At 33.3% G+C, this 24,268-nt stretch overlaps 1 protein-coding gene and 1 long non-coding RNA gene across 10 annotated transcripts in view; one reads left to right on the forward strand and one right to left on the reverse strand.

The window, feature by feature from the left end:
• PIBF1 (progesterone immunomodulatory binding factor 1) overlaps positions 1-24,268 on the forward strand; it is a 266,914-nt gene that overhangs the window by 204,278 nt on the left and 38,368 nt on the right. For 7 of the 9 annotated variants that reach the window (XM_074299240.1, XM_074299239.1, XM_074299237.1 and 4 more), the window contains one exon: positions 11,366-11,450. The exons of 1 other annotated variant lie outside the window; for it this stretch is intronic. In XM_074299240.1, the coding sequence (XP_074155341.1) occupies positions 11,366-11,450 (85 nt within the window). Of the gene's footprint in view, positions 1-9,653; positions 9,757-11,365; positions 11,451-24,268 lie in introns of all 9 variants that reach the window. One more of the 9 variants, XR_012487776.1, reaches the window with a different exon arrangement.
• LOC141560680 (uncharacterized) overlaps positions 1-24,268 on the reverse strand; it is a 181,157-nt gene that overhangs the window by 65,076 nt on the left and 91,813 nt on the right. The gene's annotated exons all lie outside the window — the stretch shown is intronic.

Here is a 24,268-nt window from a genome sequence, read left to right on the forward strand (position 1 = left end):
TCTTTCCTCATAATATCTTCTCCAATATAGATTATAAAGTCCTTTAGTTCCAATAACCATTGGCTTTGTTTTTGGTAACTTGACAATGTCATATAAAGACACTTTTCTGCTTTGGCCTTTTAAAAACCTTGGTTTTATTTGTTCTTTTAAAAAATCAGAATAATCACCATTCCTGAAATCAGGAAGACCTGAGTTAAAATGTGACCTCAGACACTTAACACTTCCTAGCTGTGTGACCCTGGGCAAGTCACTTAACCCCAATTGCCTCAGCAAAAAAAAAAAAAAAGCAAAATAAAAATTTAAAAATAATAATAATAAATGAAATTTAATTTATTAAAGAAGATATATTATCAAATCTTTCCCTTTATTATTTTTATCTCTGTAGATTAAGTTTCAATGTTATTTATCCAATAAATTTTAGCATTGCTTTCTGTACCTGAGGCAGGGAGTAGGACTTGGAGGAAGAGGCAGAGGTGAGTATAATAGCTAGAAAGAAAATTAATAATAATCTTGTTAACATGATCTTTATTAACAATAATAATAGCAAAGCAGAAAGACTCATACAGTGCCTTTCTTCCTGTAAACTTTATTCTCAAGCATTTAGTCAAGACTTTGTAAGTGAAAATGAATCATTTGTGTTGAAAGCTAAGGATTATAATCATGTCACAAGACATGTTCATAAAAGCAACTGTTAGGTAAATATTGAATCTTCTTTGCTGTTGAAATGACCTTTCTTTAATAATTTCCAGTAAATCACTTTGATTCAGAGTTGTCAATATATTTCTAATGAATATTTTCAACAGGATATGGATCGGTGAATTTTCTTATTAATTAAAAAAATCAACACTATCAGTACTTTTATCCTTAGTAATAAAAAATCTTATGCTTAGAAATATTTCTCAACATGAAGGCTGCCATATGCATATATGTCATCCCTAAGATTACATCATCAGCCTCACCTTGTGACAGTCATGTCCATCACAAAAGTTATGATTATGGAATCAACCACCATAAAATGCTTCATGTTAAATATTTTTATCCTTTAAAATTAAACTGGCTGTGCTATGCAAATATATTACAGGAAATCTTGTGCAACATTTGTGGACTACCATTTCATAAGATACTATATTCTGCTGTAGTTAGTAACTAAATAGCTGTTATTTGGAAAAATTAAGGCAGTTTTAGTGGTGAAATTATTATAGTGCAGAATGGTACTAAATACATGCTTCAGTTTCCATAGAAAATAATATTATCTACAAAGAGACCCAACAGATTTTTCATAATTTAAACACAGTCAAATTACTCTTAAGGTCCTGTTCTCATGGCTTTGGACATTTTAGGCAACTGCTAGAATAACAATTCATTAATTCTCTTGTATTAATACCATGAATATTCTTTTACCAAAAGCTGAAGATTTTGAAATACTTGACTCATTACCCCCTAGTCTGATAAACTGTCAGTATTTTAAATCCCAAACCCACTTTTATTTGCCATATCAACTGAGAAGAATAATAGTTACTTAGCACAAATGTTTGGGGATTCTGATCTACCTGATTTTTTAAAATTTATCTGAAGAAAAAGTCTCACTTTGTTTCCAAAGAATACAAAATAAAATTAATTTGAGTAGTTTTTCTATTTTTCTCTAAAAATGTAAATTTTTAAAGTTATCAAGTAGACAACTAGATTGCAATAATTTTCCATTATATTGTGATAAACTTAGAAAAATAATTTTAAAATTATTTTAAAAGTGAATACTAGCAACAGCATTATCAGTGGTTTAAATTTTCCCTATAACTGAAGTAAAAACATTTCTTAAAAGAATTGATACTGGTTTTTTGCCCTCCATCTGACTTAAACAGGCTGAATTGTAAGTTGGTACTAGGGTATGTGTGGGAAGGGAAAATAATTAGTAGCTAAATTTCACTCCCTGGTGTTACTGGGGGGTTTTTTGTATGTGTGTGTGTATTTGTTTGTTTGTTTGTTTTTGTTTTTTTAAAATAACTACCAGTAAAAGAAGAAAAGGCTACATTGTCAGTTCTCCTTTAAGGATTAGCCAGAATATATTGATCCAGGAAGTGAAGGAGCAATATAATAGGAATATGTTTTCATAGAGCAGGTGAAACAGAGCCATAAACATGAGTGTCTGAGTAATAATTAACAGTGAATTGAACAATTATGTATGTAATATACCATTCAAGGTTGATGTGCTTACAAAAAGATTTGTTTTGTGGCTACTTTGTGAGTCATGCAAAAGAGGTTTTTATTTTTTAAAGGTGAGTTTCCACTGTTATGAAATACATCTTATACCAGCTAAATTTCTGAGTCATGGCATAGAGGAAGAGCACTGAATATTCTATTCACTTTATCCAATAATAATGAACCAAAGTGTATTGCAAAGAAATCTGATCTTTTCATACTTAATTTGATAATTAAATATGAAAAGCATCTTAGAAAACTATATAAATTTTCAATTTTTCAAATATCTAATAACTGGTTACAAGGACTAAATGTGAAAAGAAGTATTTTAAAATCCAGAGACTAAATTTATTCTTACTGTTTAGCCCCTAAATATAAAATATTTACTTCATTGTGGAACAAAAAAAAAATGTCATCAAGCATAGATTGTTTCTATGGAATTATCCAATCAAATTCCTTTAATTGCTTTTGAGATTCCAGCTTAACTTGCCTCCTGGTACTGGAAACTTTTTTTTTTTTAATGATTCCATGAATAGATCAACATAAAATCTAGTGGAATTGTACAAATAAATAAAAAAAAATTCAGATCCTTTATGTGACTTTTAGAATTCTTACCAATTTTTCACAGTACTTTCCAATTACTCAGATCAGTAGGCTTTCTGGCGCCTGACTCCAAACGTCTATTGGTTTTTGTGCTGAGCTGTTTACCTTTATTGGTGTTTAATTACTATTTTGCTCTGATGCCTGTTTTTTCATCCAAAGTCATAATACTACATAGTATTTATAGAGAGTTTTATGTGTTCAAAGGTTTTTTATAATCATTAATTAGTTAATCCACATGTCCCATTTGGAAACCAAGGCAAATGAGATTGTGTTGTTTTAGGTCGCAGTTGAGTCAGTGGCACAGGTAAAAGCATAAATCAAAATTGCAATTAATTTGGGCATTTAGACTATAGACTGTAATACCTCTTGTGGAAACTCTTTATTACCTCTAAGGAATTAAAGGTATTGCTTCCAAATGCCTGGAATTACTAGTTCTTCCAGAAACCCCCCCACTAAATCTCAGCTAACTTGATGTTTTTACATTTTAGGGCTTCCCATTTTCTTCAGGGTTACCTCAGATTAGGCATGGGTTCTATTAATTTTTACATTCAGAATTTTATTTGTTTTATATGTATGAGGTGCATTGTTCCACATCAGTTACTTATTGATGATCTTGATTCTCCTTAATATCCTGTTTAAAAAGATCCCTTTTCTTAAACCTTCAGAAGATCTTTATCACTGAATATTAAATAATGTGACCCCAAACAATAAAATAAGCATATGTTCAACTTATCATAGCTTTAATTAGACTCCTCTTAAAATGGTGACAGAAATAAAAACTAAAGTGAAGAATTGTTTATATACATATATGTATTTGACCTGAATATAGTGAGCAGATTGAAAAATTTTGTTATGATCAGTATTTTAAGTTTTTTCTCATAATATTGCAACATTATGTTCTATTCCTTGGAAAATAAGTAACAATGTTATATACACATATAGGGGAGGAAAGACCTCTCCATTTAGACATTCCATAAAGTACCTGCAATTTATCATGTCCTCTCTCCTAAACTGCCACCTTCATTTTTCTTATCATCAATGATAACTTGTTGTTCCCCATCCCTATTCTTTTGCTTTCTCCTTTGCTTCCCACCTTAAATTAGTTATCACATACTGAAGTTCTTTCCTTCTTTTTGGCTTTGCCCCTCCAATTCTTATTTCTATAACAACCATCTTGTTTCTGACACTTATTCCCTTATCCCTTAATTGCCACATCAAGCTTTTTGTTTTGTTCTTGTTTCTCTCCAATAAATTCACCTAAACACTTTTAGAATAACTTTTAAACACCCATTTTTCTTCCCTTTACTAATCTATTTAAGATCTATTTATCTTTGATTTTTTACAGAAAAAAAAATCGCTTTTGTAGTAACAAAAAAATGGAAAGAAAGGGGATCCCTATGCTATCCCTGACAAGGATAGCATCAATTGGAGAAAAAAATGGTGGTATTTGAATATAATGAAATATTACTGTGAAGTAACAAATAATGACTGTGATAGATTCAGAGAAATATGAAAAAACTTACATGAACTGATACAAAATAAAGTAAATAAAACCAGGAAAAATATGTGGGGCCACAAAGATATGAATGAAAAAATAATAACAATTAAAATTTTCTCCACCTTGTCAAGCCAAGAGCCATACCTCATTTTACTGAAAAAATTGATACTATTCAATTCTCCCCTCTTCCTCCTCCTCATCTCAAATCTCCCTGATGTTTTCTACCACCATCTTCTCCTCTCATTTTACATAAAAAGGAGATCCTTCTCCTTGCTTATCCAGCACAAGTGATCCCATTCTACCCTGTCATCTTTAAAAGATTGCCTTTTCTATCATCCTTACTTTCTCCCTAATATTTTATCACTCTTTGTCTCTTGGATTGTCCTTAGTGCTTAGAAATATATCCATATCTCCTCCTTGCTCAAAAAAAATTTATTTTATCATCCATCTTCATTAATTTTCATCCTGTTTTATCCCTTTTATGTCTGAATTTCTTAAGAAGACCACCTACAAATGTCTTTTTGCTTCAAGTCTCTACCTACTCCAGTCTATCCTCCACTCAGTTGTCAAAATGATTTTCCTAAAGCATGCCATTCCTTTCTTCCTTCTTTCTTAACTTTGCGGTCTAGCTTCTAGCCGCCTCATTCAACTGAAGCTATCTTCTTTAGAGTTATGGATAATCTCTTAATTACCAGATCTAGTGGCTTTTTCATAGTCCTCCTATTTTTGGAGCCCTCTTCCTCCTCTGACAGTGTCAATCACCTTCTTTTCCTTAATACTATCTTCTCTCTAGGTTTCTGTGACACCACTTTGTCCTGGTTTTACTCCTGCCTATCCGATTGTTCCTTCTCCTTTACTGAGTCTTCATCCAAATGCTGGGCACTAAACATATAAGGCACTTACCTTTCTGTCTTGGGTTCTCTTTCCCTTCTCCCTGTAGATTCTTAAATTTGGTGATTTAATTTCCCATAAATTTAATTATCATGTCTATGCATCTATACAGTTGATTCTCAGATCTGCTTGTCTAGTCGTAACCTCTCAACTTCTCCAAGGACCTATTTGACATACGAAATCAGATGTCCCATAAGCATATATCCACATGTCAAAACCTGAATTTATTACCTTTCTGTTTCCAACTTCCCCTTTCTCTTCCTAAGTGTCTATTACTGTCAAGGATGGAACCATTCTTCCATATGAGTAACCTAGGTGTCATCCTTGACTCCTCACTCTCTCATACTTTATGTATCCAATCAGTTGTAAAAGTACTATCAATTCTACTTTCACAGAATCTCATATATACTTCCTCTCCTCTGACATTGCAACCAATCTAGTATAAAAGTCCCTAACCTCACATTTGAATTATGTTCATCTGTTTTCCATTCCATCCCAAATTGGTCTTCCTAGAACAGAAGTCAACCCCCCCCATTCAACAAATTCATTGTACTCCCTGTTATCTCAAATCAAATATGAATACTTGGATGAAATATTAAATTTTCTGTTTGACTATTAAAATCCTTCACAACCCAACGCCTTTCTATCTTTCCATTCTTCTTACACCTTACTTCCTACCTCCCGTACTTTATTATCCAGTCACAGTATAGAGATTAGAAGCAAAGGGGACAGATAACAGAATGTTGCTGCAGTATAGAGAAAAGAGTATGAACTAGAGTACTTGGTGCCAAGAACTGCACTAAGCACTGGAAAAACCCAGAAAGAAAAAATATCAGCCCCTACTTACAGAGAACTCACATTCTAATGAGAGAAAAATTGCAAACAATGATGTGCAAGTAAGCCACTGAGATATATCTGTACCTATCTATATGATAAATTGGAAGCTACTAAGCTAAAACAAATAAGGATTAGAAAGGCTTCTTCAGAAAGTGGAACTAAACCAGGAAACAAAGATGAGAAGGGAAAAGTTGTAAGGAAGAGGGATTGAGGGGAACAATAAGTGAAAATACCTGAAGTTGACAAATACAGTGTAGTGGATATGGCACAGTGAGGAAGCTGATGTGGGCTGGATCATAAAGTACATAGAAGGGAATAAGGTGAAAGACTAGGTAGACAGGAAGGGCTCAGGTAATGAAAGGTTTTAAAAACCAAACAGGTAATTTTATCTTTGATCCCAGAGGTAATAGAGAACCAATGGAGTTATTTTAGGGCAGGGAGGGAAGATGAAATGATCAAACTGGTATTTTAGGAAGATCATTTTGACAACTGAGTAAAGAATGGGCTGGAATAGTTAAGAGACTTGAGGCTGATAGACTAATCAAAAGGCTGTTAGAATAGTCCAGGTATGAAGTATTGAGGGCCTGTACCAGGTGATTATAGCGTCAGAAAGAAGGGGACACATACAGTCGCAAATAAGCACAATAACTTTGTATTTGACAAGAGTAAAGATTTAAGACTTGAGGGTAAAAATTCATTATTTATAAAAATTGTTAAGAAAATTGGAAGTGTAGCAGAAATTGGAGCGTAGACACCATTTACAAAGATAAGGTCAAAATGGATACACGACCTGGATAGAAGAGAGATATTACAAGAAAATTTGAAGAATATGGAATGTATTATCTTCTTTGTGGTAGCAAAAAACTAGAAATTGCAGACGTGCTCATTAATTAAGGAATGACTGAACAAGTTGTAGCATATGATTGTCATGGAATATTACTGTGCTTTAAGAAATGATGAACTCAGTGATCTTAGAAAAACATGGAAAGATTTGCATGAAAAAATGAAGAGCGAAAGGAGCAGAAAGAACCAAGGGAACATTGTATAAAGTAACCTCAGTATTATTTGAAGGATGACTTTGAGTAGATGTCATTTTGACAATTATAAATACCCAAATTAACTATAAAGGACATATGAAGAAAGATGTAGTCTGCATCCATAGAAAGAACTGATAAAAGTATATAGATATTAATTTTACAAGTATAGATATACCTATTTGTGTCTATGTTAGCTATCTCTGAGGTGTGAAGATAGAAAATAAAAAGGAGAGGGAAGGAAATTTACATATAAGTGTTGTTTACAAAGAATAACAAATTATACATAGTGAATTTGCAATTTCATATTCAGTCATCTTTTTTATTATATTATGGAGGTGCTTGTTTTATTTTGAAAATTTTAAAAATATTTTTAAGATGTTAAAGATCTGTGGAGTGAGAGAGAGAATGAAGGAGTCCAAATAAGACCCAGGTTATTCACATGAGTGATTGGGAGGATGGTAGTATCTTTGACAGCGATAGGAAGGTTTGGAAGAGGGGTGGTTTGGGGGAAAAGGGAATGAGTTCAGTCTCAGACTGTCTGTGGGATGTCCAGTAGGCAGTTGGACATGTGAATCTGAAGGTCACGAAGGAGGTCAGACCTGTATAAGTAAATCTGAGGATCTTCTACATGGAAATGATAACGGAATCCATGAGAGCTGATAAGATTATTAAGCAAAAGAGTCTGAAGAGCAAGAACCCAGAACAGAACCCTAGGGAATATCCACAATTAGTAGGCACAACCTGGCTAAAAATCCAGAATGATAATAAACCTAGAGAGAAGAGAGTATCAAGGAGAAGATGATTAGCAAAAGCATATGAAGGATAAGGATTTTTAAAAGCCCACTGGATTTGGCAATTAAGAGATAATTAGTAACTGGGGTAGGTTGGTGAGAGCAGTTTCAGTTTAAGGATCCATTACTATAGAGTTAAGAAGGAAGTGAATGGAAAAGAGATGGAGCACTAATTGTAAGCAGCCTTCTCAACCCTCTGCAGTCCAGCTTCCAACCTCATATTCAACTAAAAATGTGCTCTCCAAAGTTATCTGTGATAAAATCTAATGACCTTTGTTTTGATCCTCATTTTTGATATAGCTACAGCCTTTGGCACTGTCAATCAGGTTTTCTTGACACTACTCTTCCGATTTTCATATCAGTATGACTGCTTTTTTTGACTCTCTTGATGAATCTCTATTCAGGATCTGCCCAATATCAACCAAGGCTTCATTCTGAATCTCCTTTTTTCTCTTGCTTCCACTTTACTCCTGTCCCCTTAATCTGTGACCCTACTACAGTAGCCTACTTGTTTCTCCTCATGAATGATGAACATGAATCTGAACTCTCTGCATTTGAACTGGCTGTCTCCCATGTGAATGCTGTGCTTCTTAATTCGACTCCAGATTCCCTCAAGACTCATTCAGATCCTACCTTCCTTTGAAAGGTTCTTCTCCTAAAAGTCCTTTACTTCTTATTACTTTTTAATTATATTCTATATATTTAATTATTTGAAAGAATGTAATTTTTTGAGAACAGGGACTATGCTCTAATTGTAATAATCCCTAATGATTAGCACAGTGGCTAGAACATACTAAGAGCATAATAAATGCTTGTTCATTAATTGATTAATTTTTTTATTATATGTTACTTGTATTATTACTATGTGACAGGCACTATACTAGGTGCTGGAAATTCAACATGAGTCAGCAATGCAACATGCCATCTAAAAAAGTTAATGATCTCCTAGGCTACATTAAAAGAAGCTAAGTTTCCAGAATATGAACAGGGAGAGAACCAATATACACTCTCTGATCAGACCAACATATGGAGCAATGTGTTCAATTCTAAGTACTAGACTTCTAGGAAAAACATTGACAAATAGAGAGAAAGCAAATGATGATCTTGATGCTTTTTGAGAATCAATTGAAGAAATAGGAACAGTAACTAGAAACGGAATAAACTTGGAGGAGGAAGCATATGATATCACTCATTAAATCTTTGAAGGATTGTCAGAATTACCTTCTTCTTGATTCTATTTGGTTCCTATGGAAAAATTGAGGAATAATGGTTGGAATTTACAAAAAAACAGATTCAGGATAGGAAAAATTTCTTAATTATTTCTAAGCTACTAAAAATAGATTGGGCTGTCTGAGGAGTTCTTTACACCAAAGAAAGATAACCATTTGCTAGTGATATTATAGAAACTCTTTCAACTCCAGGTTATTCTTTCCATATAATCTCTTGCATCCCTTACAACCTCAAGATATTGTGAACATTTACCATTATTGAGGATTTTCAAAAGAATATACCAATGGCAGTCTACCTGCCATCTAGGGGAGGGGTGGAGAGGAGGGGAAAAGTTGGAAATGAATATTTTGGAAGGGTCAGTGCTGAAAAATTACCCATGCATATGTCTTGTAAATAAAAAACTAATAAAAAAAGAGTATACCAATGGATTTAGGAATCTCAAAATGTTTTCATCAGTGTCAACATTGTTGAAATAAATATATAGCCCTCAAGGAGAATACTTTAAAGGGACAACACATTTAAATGTATAAATACTGATAACTTTAAATTTAAAAATGTCATTACTCACAGATATTGATTTAGAAAATAAAATTTAAATGAAGTATATTGTTTGCTGAATATGAAGTTACAGCAAAAGGAATCAAATGGATTTGAAAGAGCCATCACTACAAAGGTAACAAAGAAAATGATATAAACTAGTAAAGAAAAGATTGAACTGAAAATTGGGAACTTTGGATTAGATAGGTCTTTTGGATTGGATAGGCCTACCAATGAATTTATAAGAATTTAGACAAATAACTGATCCTAATTCACCTTCCTATTCTTTACTAAAAACAGTAAGGAAAATGTTTTCAGGAAAAATGAGATAATACAATTCCTTCAGAGGAAACACAAAAATAAAAATATAACTATCCTAAATTAATGCTTGTAAACATTCTAAAATCAGAACTAGGAATGTATGCTTTATGATTTTGATTCTTGTTCTTTTTTATGTTTTTGCTTTCTTTAAAACAAAACAAAACAAAAAACAAAAACAATTTCAATTACATATTTTTTGTTGTGTATGTCAAGGCTGACCTTGGAGCAAGGAAGACTCAAAACTTGCCGTTAGCATATATCCATACTACTTATGGAACCTTGACTTTTTAATGTAGTAACCAACTTTCTAGGTCTATAAATTACAGTGAAAGAGCCAACTCTCTTCTACTGAGAGTTCCCCTACATCAATAAGATCACTGGCCTACGCTCTCTCACTTATATTTCTGAGTCTACTCAGTTTTTTCTTTATCCTCAGAGTAAGTTCTAAACTACTAAATAAATTTTCCATATTCTTATAACTATATGTGTACGTATGTATGTATTATAGCTGATGCATTGAGTGGTAAATATAGCCATAAATGTAAAAAATGGAGGTGAAAAAAAGTGGAGATTACCAGTCAAACTGTAGACTGGTTGCTGGTTATTTTTACCTTCCATTCCTTTCTTTCCTCTTTGTCTTGGAAATTTAATCAGCCACATCTTATTTCAACATTGTTAGGCTGTGAGCAATACAATGGCCCTTTAGTTCCCTGGGACTCCCTCATTTTCTGCTTTAGTGGATGGAGTTTATATTAAATAATACCTTAGAAGTAAAATCACAATTTATCAGGGCCCCTGATTTGGAAAATTTCTAATATTGCACATAGGTTTTAATTCAAATTTGTATTTACCTCTAACTAACCTACCCTCTTTGTCATTGAAGCAAAATTCAGGTTACCAGAAACATTTAATAAAGTGAGCAATTATATCATCACTTTTCTTGATAGCAAGGTACAAGGAAGAGAAGTTTTAGAAAGAACAAGTTTTTTCTTAAAACTTTCCTTAGTCTTTAATTTAATGTCGGGGGTTTGATATCGTAACTTGGCTTTCTGACTGGATACAGTATAATGGGGTTTCTCAAGACCTCCAGAGGGGTAAGACTTGAAGACTGAGCTGATTCTCATTCAAGCTTTCCTTGCTAAGCCAAACTAGTTACCCAGGACACCTCAACACTAATACATTTGTTAAATGAATTTGTGCATCAATTAGATGGTCTATCATAATCATAAATGCAAGATAATCGTAATTGCAAATGTAAAATAAAGTTTATTTTATATAGGTTTACTTTATTGATAAAGTATATATAGTCTACCATAACTATAATGTGATGGGGGGTAAAGAAAGGATCATTGCCTTTATATTTTCCAGATTTGTTGTTTTCATTGTAGATTGTACAGGAATAGTGAATATTCTTTTTCTTTCAGTAATTTGCATAAAGAAAAGGCAGCCTTGGTACAAATTAAGAATCAAATGGCAGCAGATTTGGAACAACTTCTAAGTCACCGTGAGGTAATATATCTCCCCCTTTTTTCATTATTTTTATCCTTCTTTCAAACAATTGTTAGTATATTTTCATTGGTATTTCTAAAACCTATTTCTATCTCTTAATATCCTTATTTGTGGGACAAGTCCAGAATCTATCCGTTAAGCTTGAAAAAATAGGAGTGTTTTTCATCCTAATCTATCTGCAGAATGCTTATCAGATTTTACAATATTATCACCACAGAATGAAAAGAAGTGAATTACAGAATTGTTCAGCAGATGTCATACCTGGTGATGGTTGCTCTTGGTCTAAAGTAGGTGTACCAGGTCTTGGAAAGGAACAGAGGTTGTTCTGGAAGTGTGGAAATATTTTTTTAAATAGTATTTGTTTTGGGGCGGCAAGGTGGCGCAGTGGATAGAGCACCAGCCTTGAAGTCAGGAGGACCGGAGTTCAATTCTGGCCTCAGACACTTAACACTTCCTAGCCGTGTGACCCTGGACAAGTCACTTAACCCCAACTGCCTCAGCAAAAAAAAAAAAAAAAAAAAAAAATAGTATTTTTTTTAAATTTTTCCAAATAACTGCAAAGATAGTTTTCAACATTCACCTTTGCAAAACATTGAATTCCAAATTTTTCTCCTTCTTTCCCCTTACTCCCCCCATAGGTAGCAAGCAATCCAATGTAGGTTAAATATATTCAGTTCTTCTGAACATACTTACATATTCATCATGCTACACAAGAAAAATCAGATCAAAATGTAAAAGGAAAAAAAACCACATGGAAAAAAACCCAAGCAAACAAACATTATCAACAACAACAAAATGAAAAGACTATGTTATATTCAATCTCCATAGTTCTTTCTCTGGATACATATGGTTCTTTCCATCACAAATCTATTAGAACTGCCTTGAATTACCCATTCTTGAAAAGAACCAAGTCCATCACACTTGATCATCACATAATCTTATTGGTATGTACAATATTCTCCTGGTTCTACTCACCTCACTTAGCATCAATTCATGCAAGTCTTTCCAGACTTTTCTGAAATCAGCTAGCCCATCATTCATTCCATTATATTCATATACCATAACTTATTAGTCATTCACCAATTGATGGGTATTCAATAAATTTCCAGTTCCTTGCCACTACAAAAAGGACTGCTCCAAACATTTTTGCACATGTGTGACCTTTTCCCTTTTTTATGATTTTTGTTGGAATATAGACCCAGTAGAGACACTGCTGGATGAAAGGATAGCCGATAGCCCTTTGGGCACAGTTCCAAATTGTTCTCCACAATTGTTGGATCAATTCACAACTCTACTATAATGCCTTAGTTGCCTTCCAACATTTCTCATCTTTTCCTGTAATCTTAGCCAACCTGAGAGGTGTGAAATAGTACCGTCAGAGATATCTTAATTTACATTTCTCTAATCAATAGTGATTTGGAGCATTTTTTATATCACTAGAAATGACTTTAATTTCATCATCTGAAAGTTGTTTATATCCTTTGACCATTTATCAGTTGGGAAATGGCTTATATTTTTATAAATTTGAGGCAATTATATATTTTAGAAATGAAGTCTTTATCAGAAACATTGGATATAAAAAACATTTTCCAGCTTTCTGCTTCTCTTCTAATGGTTGCATTGGTTTTGTTTGTATAAAACCTTTTTAATTTTATATAAGCAAAATTATTCATTTTGCATTTTATGATGTTCTCTAGTTCTTTGGCTATTTATAGATCTGAGAGGTAAACTATCCCTTGTTCTCCTAATTTGCTTATAGTATCACTCTCAATATGTAAATCATGAACCCATTTCAACTGTATGTTGGTATAGGGTGTGAGATGTTAGTCAATTATTTCCCAGTTTTCCCAGAAACTTTTCTCAAATAGTGAGTTCTTATCCCAAAAGCTGGAGTCTTTGGGTTTATCAAACACTAGATTATTGCTGTAATCATTGACTATTGTGTCTTGTGAGCCTAACCTATTCCACTGATACATTACTCTTATTTCTCAGCTAGTACTAAATGGTTTTGATGATGGCCACTTTATAATTTCAGGTCTGGTACAGGGAGGCCACCTTGCTTTGATGCTTTTTTTTTTCCATTAATTTCCTTGAAATTCTTGACCTTTTGTTCTTCCAGATGAATTTTGTTATTCTTTCTAATTCTACATAATAATTTCTTGGCAGTTTGATTGGTATAGCACTGAATAAATAGCCTAATTTAGGTAGAATTGTCATTGTTATTATATTAATTTGACCTACTCGTGAGCATTTGATATTCTTCCAGTTGTTTAGATATAACTTTAATTGTGTAAAAAGTGTTGTGTTCAAATAGTTTCTGGCTTTGTCTTGACAAACTCCCAAATATTTTATGTTATCTAAAGTGATAATTTTATTTCCTCATTACCTACTCTAATTTCTTCATTTCTTTTTCTTCTATTATTGCTAAAGCTCACATGTCTAGGAAGTGTGAAAATATCTTGAGGAGCTCAAAGTGTCTGTACAGTTAAGAAGTGAGAACAGTTCCTGGTCTTAGAAATAGCCTTTGGGGTAAAAAAAAAAATCCTAGGGCAAGGGATGAGGGGATGATTTACTAGTTTGAGGAAAAAGATTTTGTATCCTTGAACTAAGATTCCTCCCATTTCTTCCCTGAAAGTGATTGCTAAAATATAGCTTCTATGCTGGGGTAAGGGGTGGGAGGTAGGTTTCTCTATACTAAGGGTTCTTAACCTAGGGTTCATAGTTAAATTTTAAGGAATCCTTGAACTTGGAATATAACTACATATAATTGGTTTTCTTTGTAATTCTCTTTATTTCAGTTTATTTGTAAGTTTCACCAAATTGTCAGAAGGGTTCATGACTCAAAAAATATATAATAAGGAACACTGGGAAGCGAATGTAAATTGTTAGCACTACTGTCTATCTACCCAGGTTACTTATACCTTCGGAAGCTAATAATTAATGTGCAACATAAAAAATATATAATAAAAGTCAGAATCCCTTTTATCCTGATAGCTTTAATTTCCAGGTTCACCAACCACTTTTACTATCACTGATTTTCTGGGACTCTGAATGCCAAGTAACCACCTCCACCCTTTTGAGTTTGTTTATGTAGCAAAGCGGATGTATCTACTCTTAGAATAGTTTTGAAGGAAGATAAAAAAATAGTTTTTAATTTTTTAAATAAAACAATATAAGAAACTGAAGCTGTTCATAAATACTTTTTTATGTAACATTATGTATTTTCTTTAGAATTTGAGTCTATGATGGATTAAAAGCTCATTGATAATGTTAATGTTAAATTCATATTCTAGTGTCAGATTAAAATTTAATTAGGAAATATTAATAAAATGTGCAAAAATACAATAAAACCTAGATGATGTTAATATGTAGTTAATACATATAGTGTTAATATGTATGTGCTTATGGCAGATATGCTATACATAGGGAATTAGAAAAGGATCTTTTCCAAAAAGTTAATGCTAGGATTATTAAAAGTGAATATTCCTCTTAATATGAATAATCTATGGATGCAGTTTTCATTTACTATAAAAATTTAAGAACAATTCTTTATCATTTGGTTGGATTTGGGTCATTTCATTTGATGACTTTTAAAAATAACAAATGAACAAGTTTGGAATCAGGGATTTTCCATTTGCTCATTTTTAACTGCAATTGTTTAAGAGGTATTGCTTAGCCCTCTTCAGTACAGATTTTCTTTGCTTAAACTTCAAAGAATTAAAGGAATCTTTAGATGGTCTTCTGATGTGATATATTACCAACTCATTTTAATTGTCAAATATTTATTATATACATAACTGGCAAACAAAAAATATTTTGGGTAACTCAGAATCTCATCATTTTAAGCTATACACAATAGCAAAATGTTTTTATTTTACATTTTCTACTCCATAGTAGCACAAAAAATAATTTTCTCTGTCGCATGTTTGATAGTATCAAACAATCTAAATCTTCACTTAAGTTCTAATATTTTGAAAATTCGATTTTCAAATCATAATGTATATTTAAAACAGTATACTTTATCATTCCTTAAAACAAAATCACTTTTTATAGTTCAGTTAGTGAATTATACAATCAACAATTGTTTATTAAATGACCACTTTGTGTTATCTCTGTTATCTATTAATTCAAGTTTATCTACCAAGCATTCCTTCTCTCCTATCTTGAGCTTCCAACCAAACCCAAATGTTCACTTTCTGAAAACCCTGTTATGTTGAGTACAAAATTTTGAGTACAAAAATGGGGCACTTGTTTTTTGGCTACAGAAAGCATACAAATTCATTACTTCATTTAACAAGCATTTATTAAATACTCACTAGATCAAGTCCTAGTTCAATGGGAGCTGGGATTGAGGCCCATTGAGTAATTACTAATTTAAAGAATCCATGATTTTGTATGTTTTCTATGATCAGAAATAAAAACTACTTAGTCCAATAAGTTTCTTTTTTTTTTTTTTTTTTTTTTTTTTTGCTAATTTGCTGATTTTTTTTTATTTGATTTGATTTTTTTTTGATTGCTAATAACTGAGTCCAAATTATCTAACTTTAGCCTAATAGCATCTAATTCTTTGGGCTTTCTTCAGATAAGTTCTCTTTTATCCATAAATGTCTTAATGTTTTCATTCAAAATCACTTCTGGCCCTTTTAGGAACAGAAGGGTATATAAATCCTAAATGACTAGAGGAAAATTAGGTAAAAGGAACAGATCATCTGCCATGTCATACAGACAAAGCTCTGCAATTTCAGCATATCCATTAGAAACTCCTTCTATCCACTACTAACAGATAACTGTGGTCTATGCCTAGGAGATAAATACTGGGGAATTAACTTGAAGCTCACAGGGGTTGAGTGAGTTGTCCAAATTATAGGAGTAATTAGTGTTGGAGGAAGATTTAAATTCATACCTTCCTGACTGATTTCAAACCTAGTAGACACAGGCTAGGCTGCCTCTGTAGTTGCCTCTGTATTATAATATAGCAAGACTTTAAATAATGTACTTTTTCAAGCTAAATTTTTTTAAGTATTTGTAAATATACCATAAAACATAATAGTCTTTTACAATGACTTTTTTTTGCCAATGTTCTATGGATCAGAATTTCAGTTTTCACTTATTTTTCTCTTATATGTGAAATCTCCATCAGTTTTCATCCTTCACACTTTTCCATTGGCAATTACTGGCTACTGGTTACCTTTAAGAAATCATAATCAGGCCATTTTCAGCAATGAGATGAATCAAATCAGTTCCAATAGAGCATAATGAACTGAACCAGCTACAATTCAGCAAAAGAACTCTAGGAGATGATTATGAACCATTACATAGAATTTCCAATCCCTCTAATTGTGTCTGCCTGCATTTTGGATTACCTTCACAAGCTAATTGTACACTATTTCAAAGTCCGATTCTTTTTGTACAGCAAAACAACTGTTTGGTAATGTATACATATATTGTATTTAATTTATACTCTAACATATTTAACATGTATTGGTCAACCTGCCATGGAGGGGGGGAGGGACAGGGGAAGGAGGGGAAAAATTAGAACAAAAGGTTTGGCAATTGTCAATGTTGTAAAATTACCCATGCATATATCTGGTAAATAAAAACTATTAAAATATAAAAAGAAAAAAAAAAGAAATCATAATCAATGACTGTTGTCAATCAATTATCAAGCATTTATTCATCATTTATCAAACTATTAAGCACTTACTATATGCCAGCCATTATGCTGTGTTGATTGATTAATAGAAATGAAACAATTATACAGATAATTGTATTTCATCATACTTAATTTGAGAAAATTCCATTCCACTTGACTCATTGATGCCTCAGAATTGTGAATCAGCAATGTATAGTAAATATGTTTGAATATATTGATAAATTTTCATAAATAGTTACCTTCCCAATAAGTAGTGTGCATGTTCTCACAACTTAAGCATTATTTCACAGTGGACTAATGGCATCTTTACTTTCCCAATGTATTCAAGGTAGGTACTTTCCACTTGCCCAAACACCATTCTGGTTTAGGCTTTCACCACCTCTTATTTAGATTATCATAGTAATTTCTTATTGATCTCTTTACTCACATGTCTTCCTATCCCAGTCCATACACCACAGCTAACAAAATAGTTTTTATAAAGCACAGGTCTGGCTTTATCAATCCCCTACCCAAAAAGCATATAAACTCCTGTTTGGCATACAAAGCTCCTCCCAGTAATCTCCCTTTTCACCCTAATACATATTATCTCAGTACACTGTCCTAGCCAATCAAATTTGTTTTCTTACTTTTTTTCATACCTGGTACTTCCAACTTCTGGCTTTCTATTTCTGCACTGGCTCTATCAGCCTATCTAGAATACATTTCCTTTTGACCTCTGTCTTTTAGGACCAAGGTAACAAAGTCAAATAGAAATACATTTCCACATGTTGACTTAGAAAACCACAAATTAGCATTATCCTTTTTTTATTTATTTGTATTTATTTTGTCAAACATTCCCAATTTTAATCTGGTTCAGCTGGAATATTGCCAATTGCTAACAGGCCACAGTTTGACCCCTCTGTTTTAAAATAAATATTTTCCTTCAAGAAGACTCTGATTCTTATTTCCCTCAAATTTACCTTTTATCTGTTTTGTGGATATATTACAAATATGCACGTGTATATATAGATATATACACACACACACACATATATATATATATATATATATATATATATATATATACACACACACACACATATATATATACACATTATGTGTATATGTGTACACATATACACATGTAGTTATATGCCTTGCCTTACAAATTTTGTATGTACATTATCTGCATATGTATATACTTAGATGCTTATAAATATATATAGATATCTACATATAAATATATGTAATCTATATATAAATATAGAAATATAGGCAGTATGTATGGCTTGACCCTATGATCTCCTTGAAGAGAAGTATTCTTTACTTTTGTCTTTGAACCCCCAGGGCATAACACTGTGCCTGGCATATACCAAGCGCTTCAGTAGATGTTGCTTGATTGGTCCGTAGCTTAACTGGCATATTAAAAAGTGACTTGAGCCATCATCTAAACCTAAGTTTGAATGGGTTAAACAGTTAATGTACCAAATAAGAGCCAAGTGCTTAAAAAAAATCAAGTCTATACAATAGCAAACTAAGGTTTTAAGAATCATTCTACAGACAAATTTAGGCCTTAAGTTTTCCCTTATAAATATATATTTTGATCAATGTAGTTTCCCTTTTTAAAGGAAGATTTTTCAAGGACTTTGCCTGAAATTCAATGAAACCTTACTAGGAAGGTTTATTTTGCTATATAGAGAATCTGACTAATGAAATTTACATTTGAACTTATTGTTAATTTGCTCAACTTTGTTATAGAAGATTGAGAAGCTGCATTTTGTAATGAAAACACCTCATGGAATTTAGCAAGTTTGGGGAATAAACCGGGGAGGAGTTGTCACTAACTACTGCTTCCCTGGTTGCAGGCTACTTCAGGAGTAATGTTAAAACTAAATCCCAGGTAGAATTTTTTTAAAAAGGAATCCTTTTATTCAGTTCTGAGGAGAAGCGCTTGTGTTCCCAAGGAGGACATACCAAATACAGAAACAGGAGCAAGCCTTAGTCTGTTAATTTGGTTCCTTATCCCTCCCTTCAAGGTTTGTGTTGGTCCAATTTACAGTCAGTCAGTTATAATTGGTCAGCCTCACAATCCAAATTACAATTAGTTCAGATTTACAATCACAGTTACAGTTGGTGGGATTTACAATCCTCTTTATTATTAGCTCATTCCATATGTCAAAAGGTGTCCTAATTATTGACCCGAGCCAGTTTGAACTGGTTTAAGTCTGGGCCTCTTTGTCAGAAACTAGGTAACTTCACTCCTCCCTTCATGCTGTTTTGGCATTTTCTATGGAGTCCTAACTCCTCATACTCCTTACAGTTTATAGTTTTAAAACATTTTAAAAGGTATTTATACTGTTTCATATAGTCTTAGATTAGATTGGAACAACTATAGGAAGAAGAGATTCATATAAATAAAAACTGATATAAACAAAAAAAAACTCTCCTTTCTAATACTTCCAATGCCTTATCTTATAGAACATCCTTTCCCTCCCCACCAATGGTTAGGCTCAACTTTGTATCTTGGGGTACATCCAGAGCTCCATTGCTCTTTGAAACATATTTTGTTCCTTCCTATAATTTTTGGTAGGTGCCTAATAATCATGAGTTATTAGAATTTTCTTTCCTTTTCATTTAAAGTTTGTTCTCCTGGATGCTTGTAGAATTTTTTATTTGTCATTGGAATTGTTTTAACTGCTATGATGTCTTACAATTTTTAGCATCACTTTGGGAGGGGTTTGTTTTTGTTTTTGTTATTAAGACATCCTTGGCAGCTTTTCTTGTATTATTTTTTATAGCATGATGTTCAGAGTTTTTGACTTGTGTTCTCCTAGGAAAATTATAATACTGAAGTTGTCTCTATATATCCAGTCTTTAAGATAAATGTTTTCATCATATGGAGAACATTTTTTCTTTAGCATTATCAGTTTTTATTTCTTTTGTTCCAGATTGTCCCTCACTTATATTTTAATTCCCAGTAATGTTTTGTTTCTTTGATTTGCCAATGTGGATGCAAGTTTTTTCTATTCTGCCTATTATGTCAATTGTGCAAGCCATAAATTCTGCTTTCACAATTCTTATTTCTTTTTTAAACTACTCAGAAACATGCTAACAGTTATCCCCTCACATTGCAGAAGGTCAATGACATAGCTCCCCTTAGATCTGAAAAATCTGCTTTAAATTTTTTTGGTCTTCCCTTAACACTAGAGAAGTCTAAAATTTTCCCTTTTATGGGATTGTTTACAGTAATAGGATTGATATTATACAATACTCTGTACATATTTTAGGAATTTCTAAATTTCTAAAAAAAAAATCTTTTCTGTGTACTCTGCTGGCTTTTACATGTCTTAACTTCCACAAAACTTCCAAAAATTCTAATTAATTTCTAACAACAACCCATGATATATCAAAATTTTGATGAGAAAATCACAATTTGGAAGGGTTCCATTTTCTTGAGAATGCAAAGGGTCCTTTGCTACATTTGGTATTGATTCATTTTGTCTCACAGTATTGATTAATAGTATCTGAATTATTTGATCTGGAGTTTTTATTTTCCTCTGTATTGATATTTTTCCTGTTGGTTAATCTTCTTTGTTTAAGATCTTTAATAATTTTTCCCTTATCTCCCCTTTGATTTTCCTATTGTTCACTTTCTTACAATACCTTCCCCTATGTTGATGAAATGCAGACCTCAAAACAGTCCCAGTCTCCCTCCATGCTGTGTGATGTTCTGTTTCTCTAAATTATGATCATTCTCTGGGAGCAGGATTCTTGGGGAGCTTCTGGAGGCAGCCTTCCTTTCAGTTTAGTTCCAATAATCCCAAAATGCAGCCAGGAGTTAAAGTCCTTTACTGTTTCTTTCCAAATCTTATCTCCAGATCCTTTATTTTCTCCTTCAAGTCTTGTCTTCTTCACTTGGGGCTCGGCTAGGTTTTTTAGAGGCCTCTTTCTCTCTTTGGTTCCTGAGAGCTCTTGTCTTGTCTCCAGCCAGCACGAAGGTAGATGTGGGAATGAATCAGACTCCGCCTCCAAGAGTGGGATTGTGGGCTTCTGTGGGCTTGTGAGTACTCCCTGGGCTTGTGGGAGGTTCCTTAAAAGTATGCTCTCTTAAAGGTGTGACTCTCATGGAATTATAGTAAATACATTACTAAACTAGAGAATTATTAAGTACCATGCTAAATTAGATAATTATATCCATTCCAGTGACTTAGCACCTTGTAAGAATCCTAACATCTCCCCCTTTCTTTTGATATTTAAAACATAGGGTGGTCATGACCTCCCTGATTTCTCAAGGAGATGAGAACCCCCAAAAAGAAGGTGATCATCATGACACATAATTACATAAATTACATAAGCACATAGCAATACAACACAGGCTAGAAGTGATGTAACAAATAATATGAATCAACATGAAGAATTTATACATGTTCATAAGTCCTAGAAATAGTCCAAAAGGAATCTATTGTCCATTAGTTCATGTGCCAGGAATCCGATAATTCCTGCAAGCTTTGAAGTCCTACAATAGTCTCATCAACAATTTATCATCTTAAGGAATCCAATGATCCCTGCTGGTTTTCAAGTCCTTCAACAGTCTTTCCTTGTGTTAGGGAATCCAATGATTCCTGCAGATTTTGTTCTGAGGTCTTCTCTTTTGTTTTGAGTTTTTTCTCTTTTTCTGTCTCTCTGATGGACAAAGTGAATTCAACTAGTTGGCACCCATCTGATTCCTTCTCCATCTGAAGAAATACAAGCAAATCCTCTCCCCCAAGCAGTTAATCTATCTGGTCCCTTCCATTCACCACTTTCTGGGTCTCTCCACATCACCTGGCAGTTATCTAAAGATAGTGGAGTTGCTCGTACTGGACACTGCTCTTCCGGTGGGTTATAAAACCTGTCTGCCAGAGCTAGAGCATCTTTGTCAAAAATTTAAAAATTAATGGTATAGAGAACTAAATTTAGAAGTTCTCTAGGATTACCCATGGCTCCTCCTTTCTTTTGTTTTTGGAGGAGTGTCTTAATGACTCTGTTTCTTCTCTCTACTATTGCCTGACCTTGAAGATTAAAAGGTATGCCAGTGATGTATAAAATTTTATACTGTGCACAAAAGTGTGCAAAATGTTTAGAAGTATATGCAGGTCCATTATCTGTTTTTATTTCTTGTGGCACACCCATAATTGCAAATGCTTGGATAAGAAATTCAGTGACCACTTGGGGTGTCTCTTTTGCTGTTGGCATTTGGCCCCATGTTGGGTGCCAATTTTGTTTCTCTAGATTATGATCATTCTCTGGGAGCAGGATTCTTGGGGAGCTTCTGGAGGCAGCCTTCCTTTCAATTCAGTTCCAATAATCCCAAAATGCAGCCAGGAGTTAAAGTCCTTTACTGTCTCTTTCCAAATCTTATCTCCAGATCCTTTTAAGTCTTGTCTCCTTCACTTGAGGCTCGACTAGCTTTCTTAGAGACCTCTTTCTCTCTTTGGTTCCCAAGAACTATTGTCTGAGTGTCTCTAGCCAGCACGAAGGTAGATGTGGGAATAAATCAGACTCCACCTCTGAGAGTGGGATTGTGGGCTTCTGTGGGCTTGTGAGTACTCCCTGGGCTTGTAGGAGTTCCTTAAAAGTATGCTCTCTTAAAGGTGTGAATCTCATGGAATTCTAGTAAATACATTACTGAACTAGAGAATTGTTAAGTTCCAGGTTAAATTAGATAATCTTATAAGAATCCTAACAATGCTGGGCAATTCACATTTCTGAGTCGACAGAACTGCTGCCCTCCCCTTTCTCCCTCACCATTCTGCTCCCTGGAAGAGCTGTTTCACCACAAAGTCTTGTTCCTGTCCTAAACAGGATGAACTCTTGCCTTTTCATTTTTTGAGGCACTGTGAGAGGGAGCAGAGTAGCATTGAATTCTGTTGGGTTGTGAGGTTGGCTTGTGCATCACAGCCATATCGTGGTAGAAGGGAAAAGGTCTTGCTGAATGGGGAAATGGGGAGTTAGTAACTTGTCTTCCCTGTTGTTGGTTCATCAGATTATATTACCTTGTTGAGGTTCTTGGTTACTTCATTAGGGATTGTGGAAAAGGGTAAAATAACTTTATCCCTTGCACATAGTTACTATTTTTGAGGAAGTTTAAGAGATTGTGAGGAAGAAAGAAAATGTCTGGCCCTGCCTGCATCTTCTTGTCAAATCCAAATTGTTTTTAACACTTGAAACAGTTTACAGTCATATTTATTTGCCTGAAGCATTATTTTGAAATTTTATTGTTAAATGAAAATATAACTGATATTAACATAATATATATTATTGTTCATAAGATGATAGTTATGAAAACCATCCATATTTGAAATAGCACAGACTCATACAAAACCTTCTTGAGTTTATTGCTGTTTTGTTATACAGTTTACATATTGCTAATATAACAATAATTTTGAAGAAACCATTCTTTTAAAAATGTAGATACATAAATGAGATATTGACTTGTTTAAAATTTTTCAACACATTTTAGCAGTCCTACTCCCCCTCCTGCCCTTTTTCAAGAGTGGTACACAAGTAGTTAACTGAGGGGAAAAGCCTTAAAAGCTTGGGTAATGACATGAATTTTTATTCTAGGTCCTAAAGAAAAAGTGTATTATTCAGCCAAGTTATTTTTTTGCAGTTAATGTTATATCCTTTTCTTCCTTCTTCTTTATCCCCTCACAAATCAGGACACAATGCATGTACCAAATATTTTATTTCAGTCCTTCCTTTGCTCAATGATAATCTTTCTATACATACTAAAAGCTATATTACATAGCACCTTACCAACCAAAAAAGCTTTACAAACCTGCATTTTATGTATTACCCAAGTAAAATTTTTTCTAGTAATCAATTTTACCCAAAATAAGCTAGAAAATATCCAAAACTTGTTTGTCTCAGAACAGTAAGAGAATAGGCAAAAAATAAATTGCCTTTGGTTGAGTTTGCCAGTAGAAGAAAAAGAGTTGCCATAGTGGTAACATTGCCTAATATCTCTTTCAAGGACAGACACTGCTTTGCTGAGACTTAGCTTGTATTCCCCACTCAACTTCAATTCTAAAGCAGCCCCATATTCTTAGGCCTACTAGAATTATGAACTAGTCAACCAATCAGAATCTTTGAATGCCCTTTGTACAAAAGGAGATGTGCATAAAAGAATGTTTGACTAAATCCC

This window comes from Sminthopsis crassicaudata, chromosome 3 (assembly GCF_048593235.1).
Source record: "Sminthopsis crassicaudata isolate SCR6 chromosome 3, ASM4859323v1, whole genome shotgun sequence".
NCBI classification, from domain to species: domain Eukaryota; kingdom Metazoa; phylum Chordata; class Mammalia; order Dasyuromorphia; family Dasyuridae; genus Sminthopsis; species Sminthopsis crassicaudata.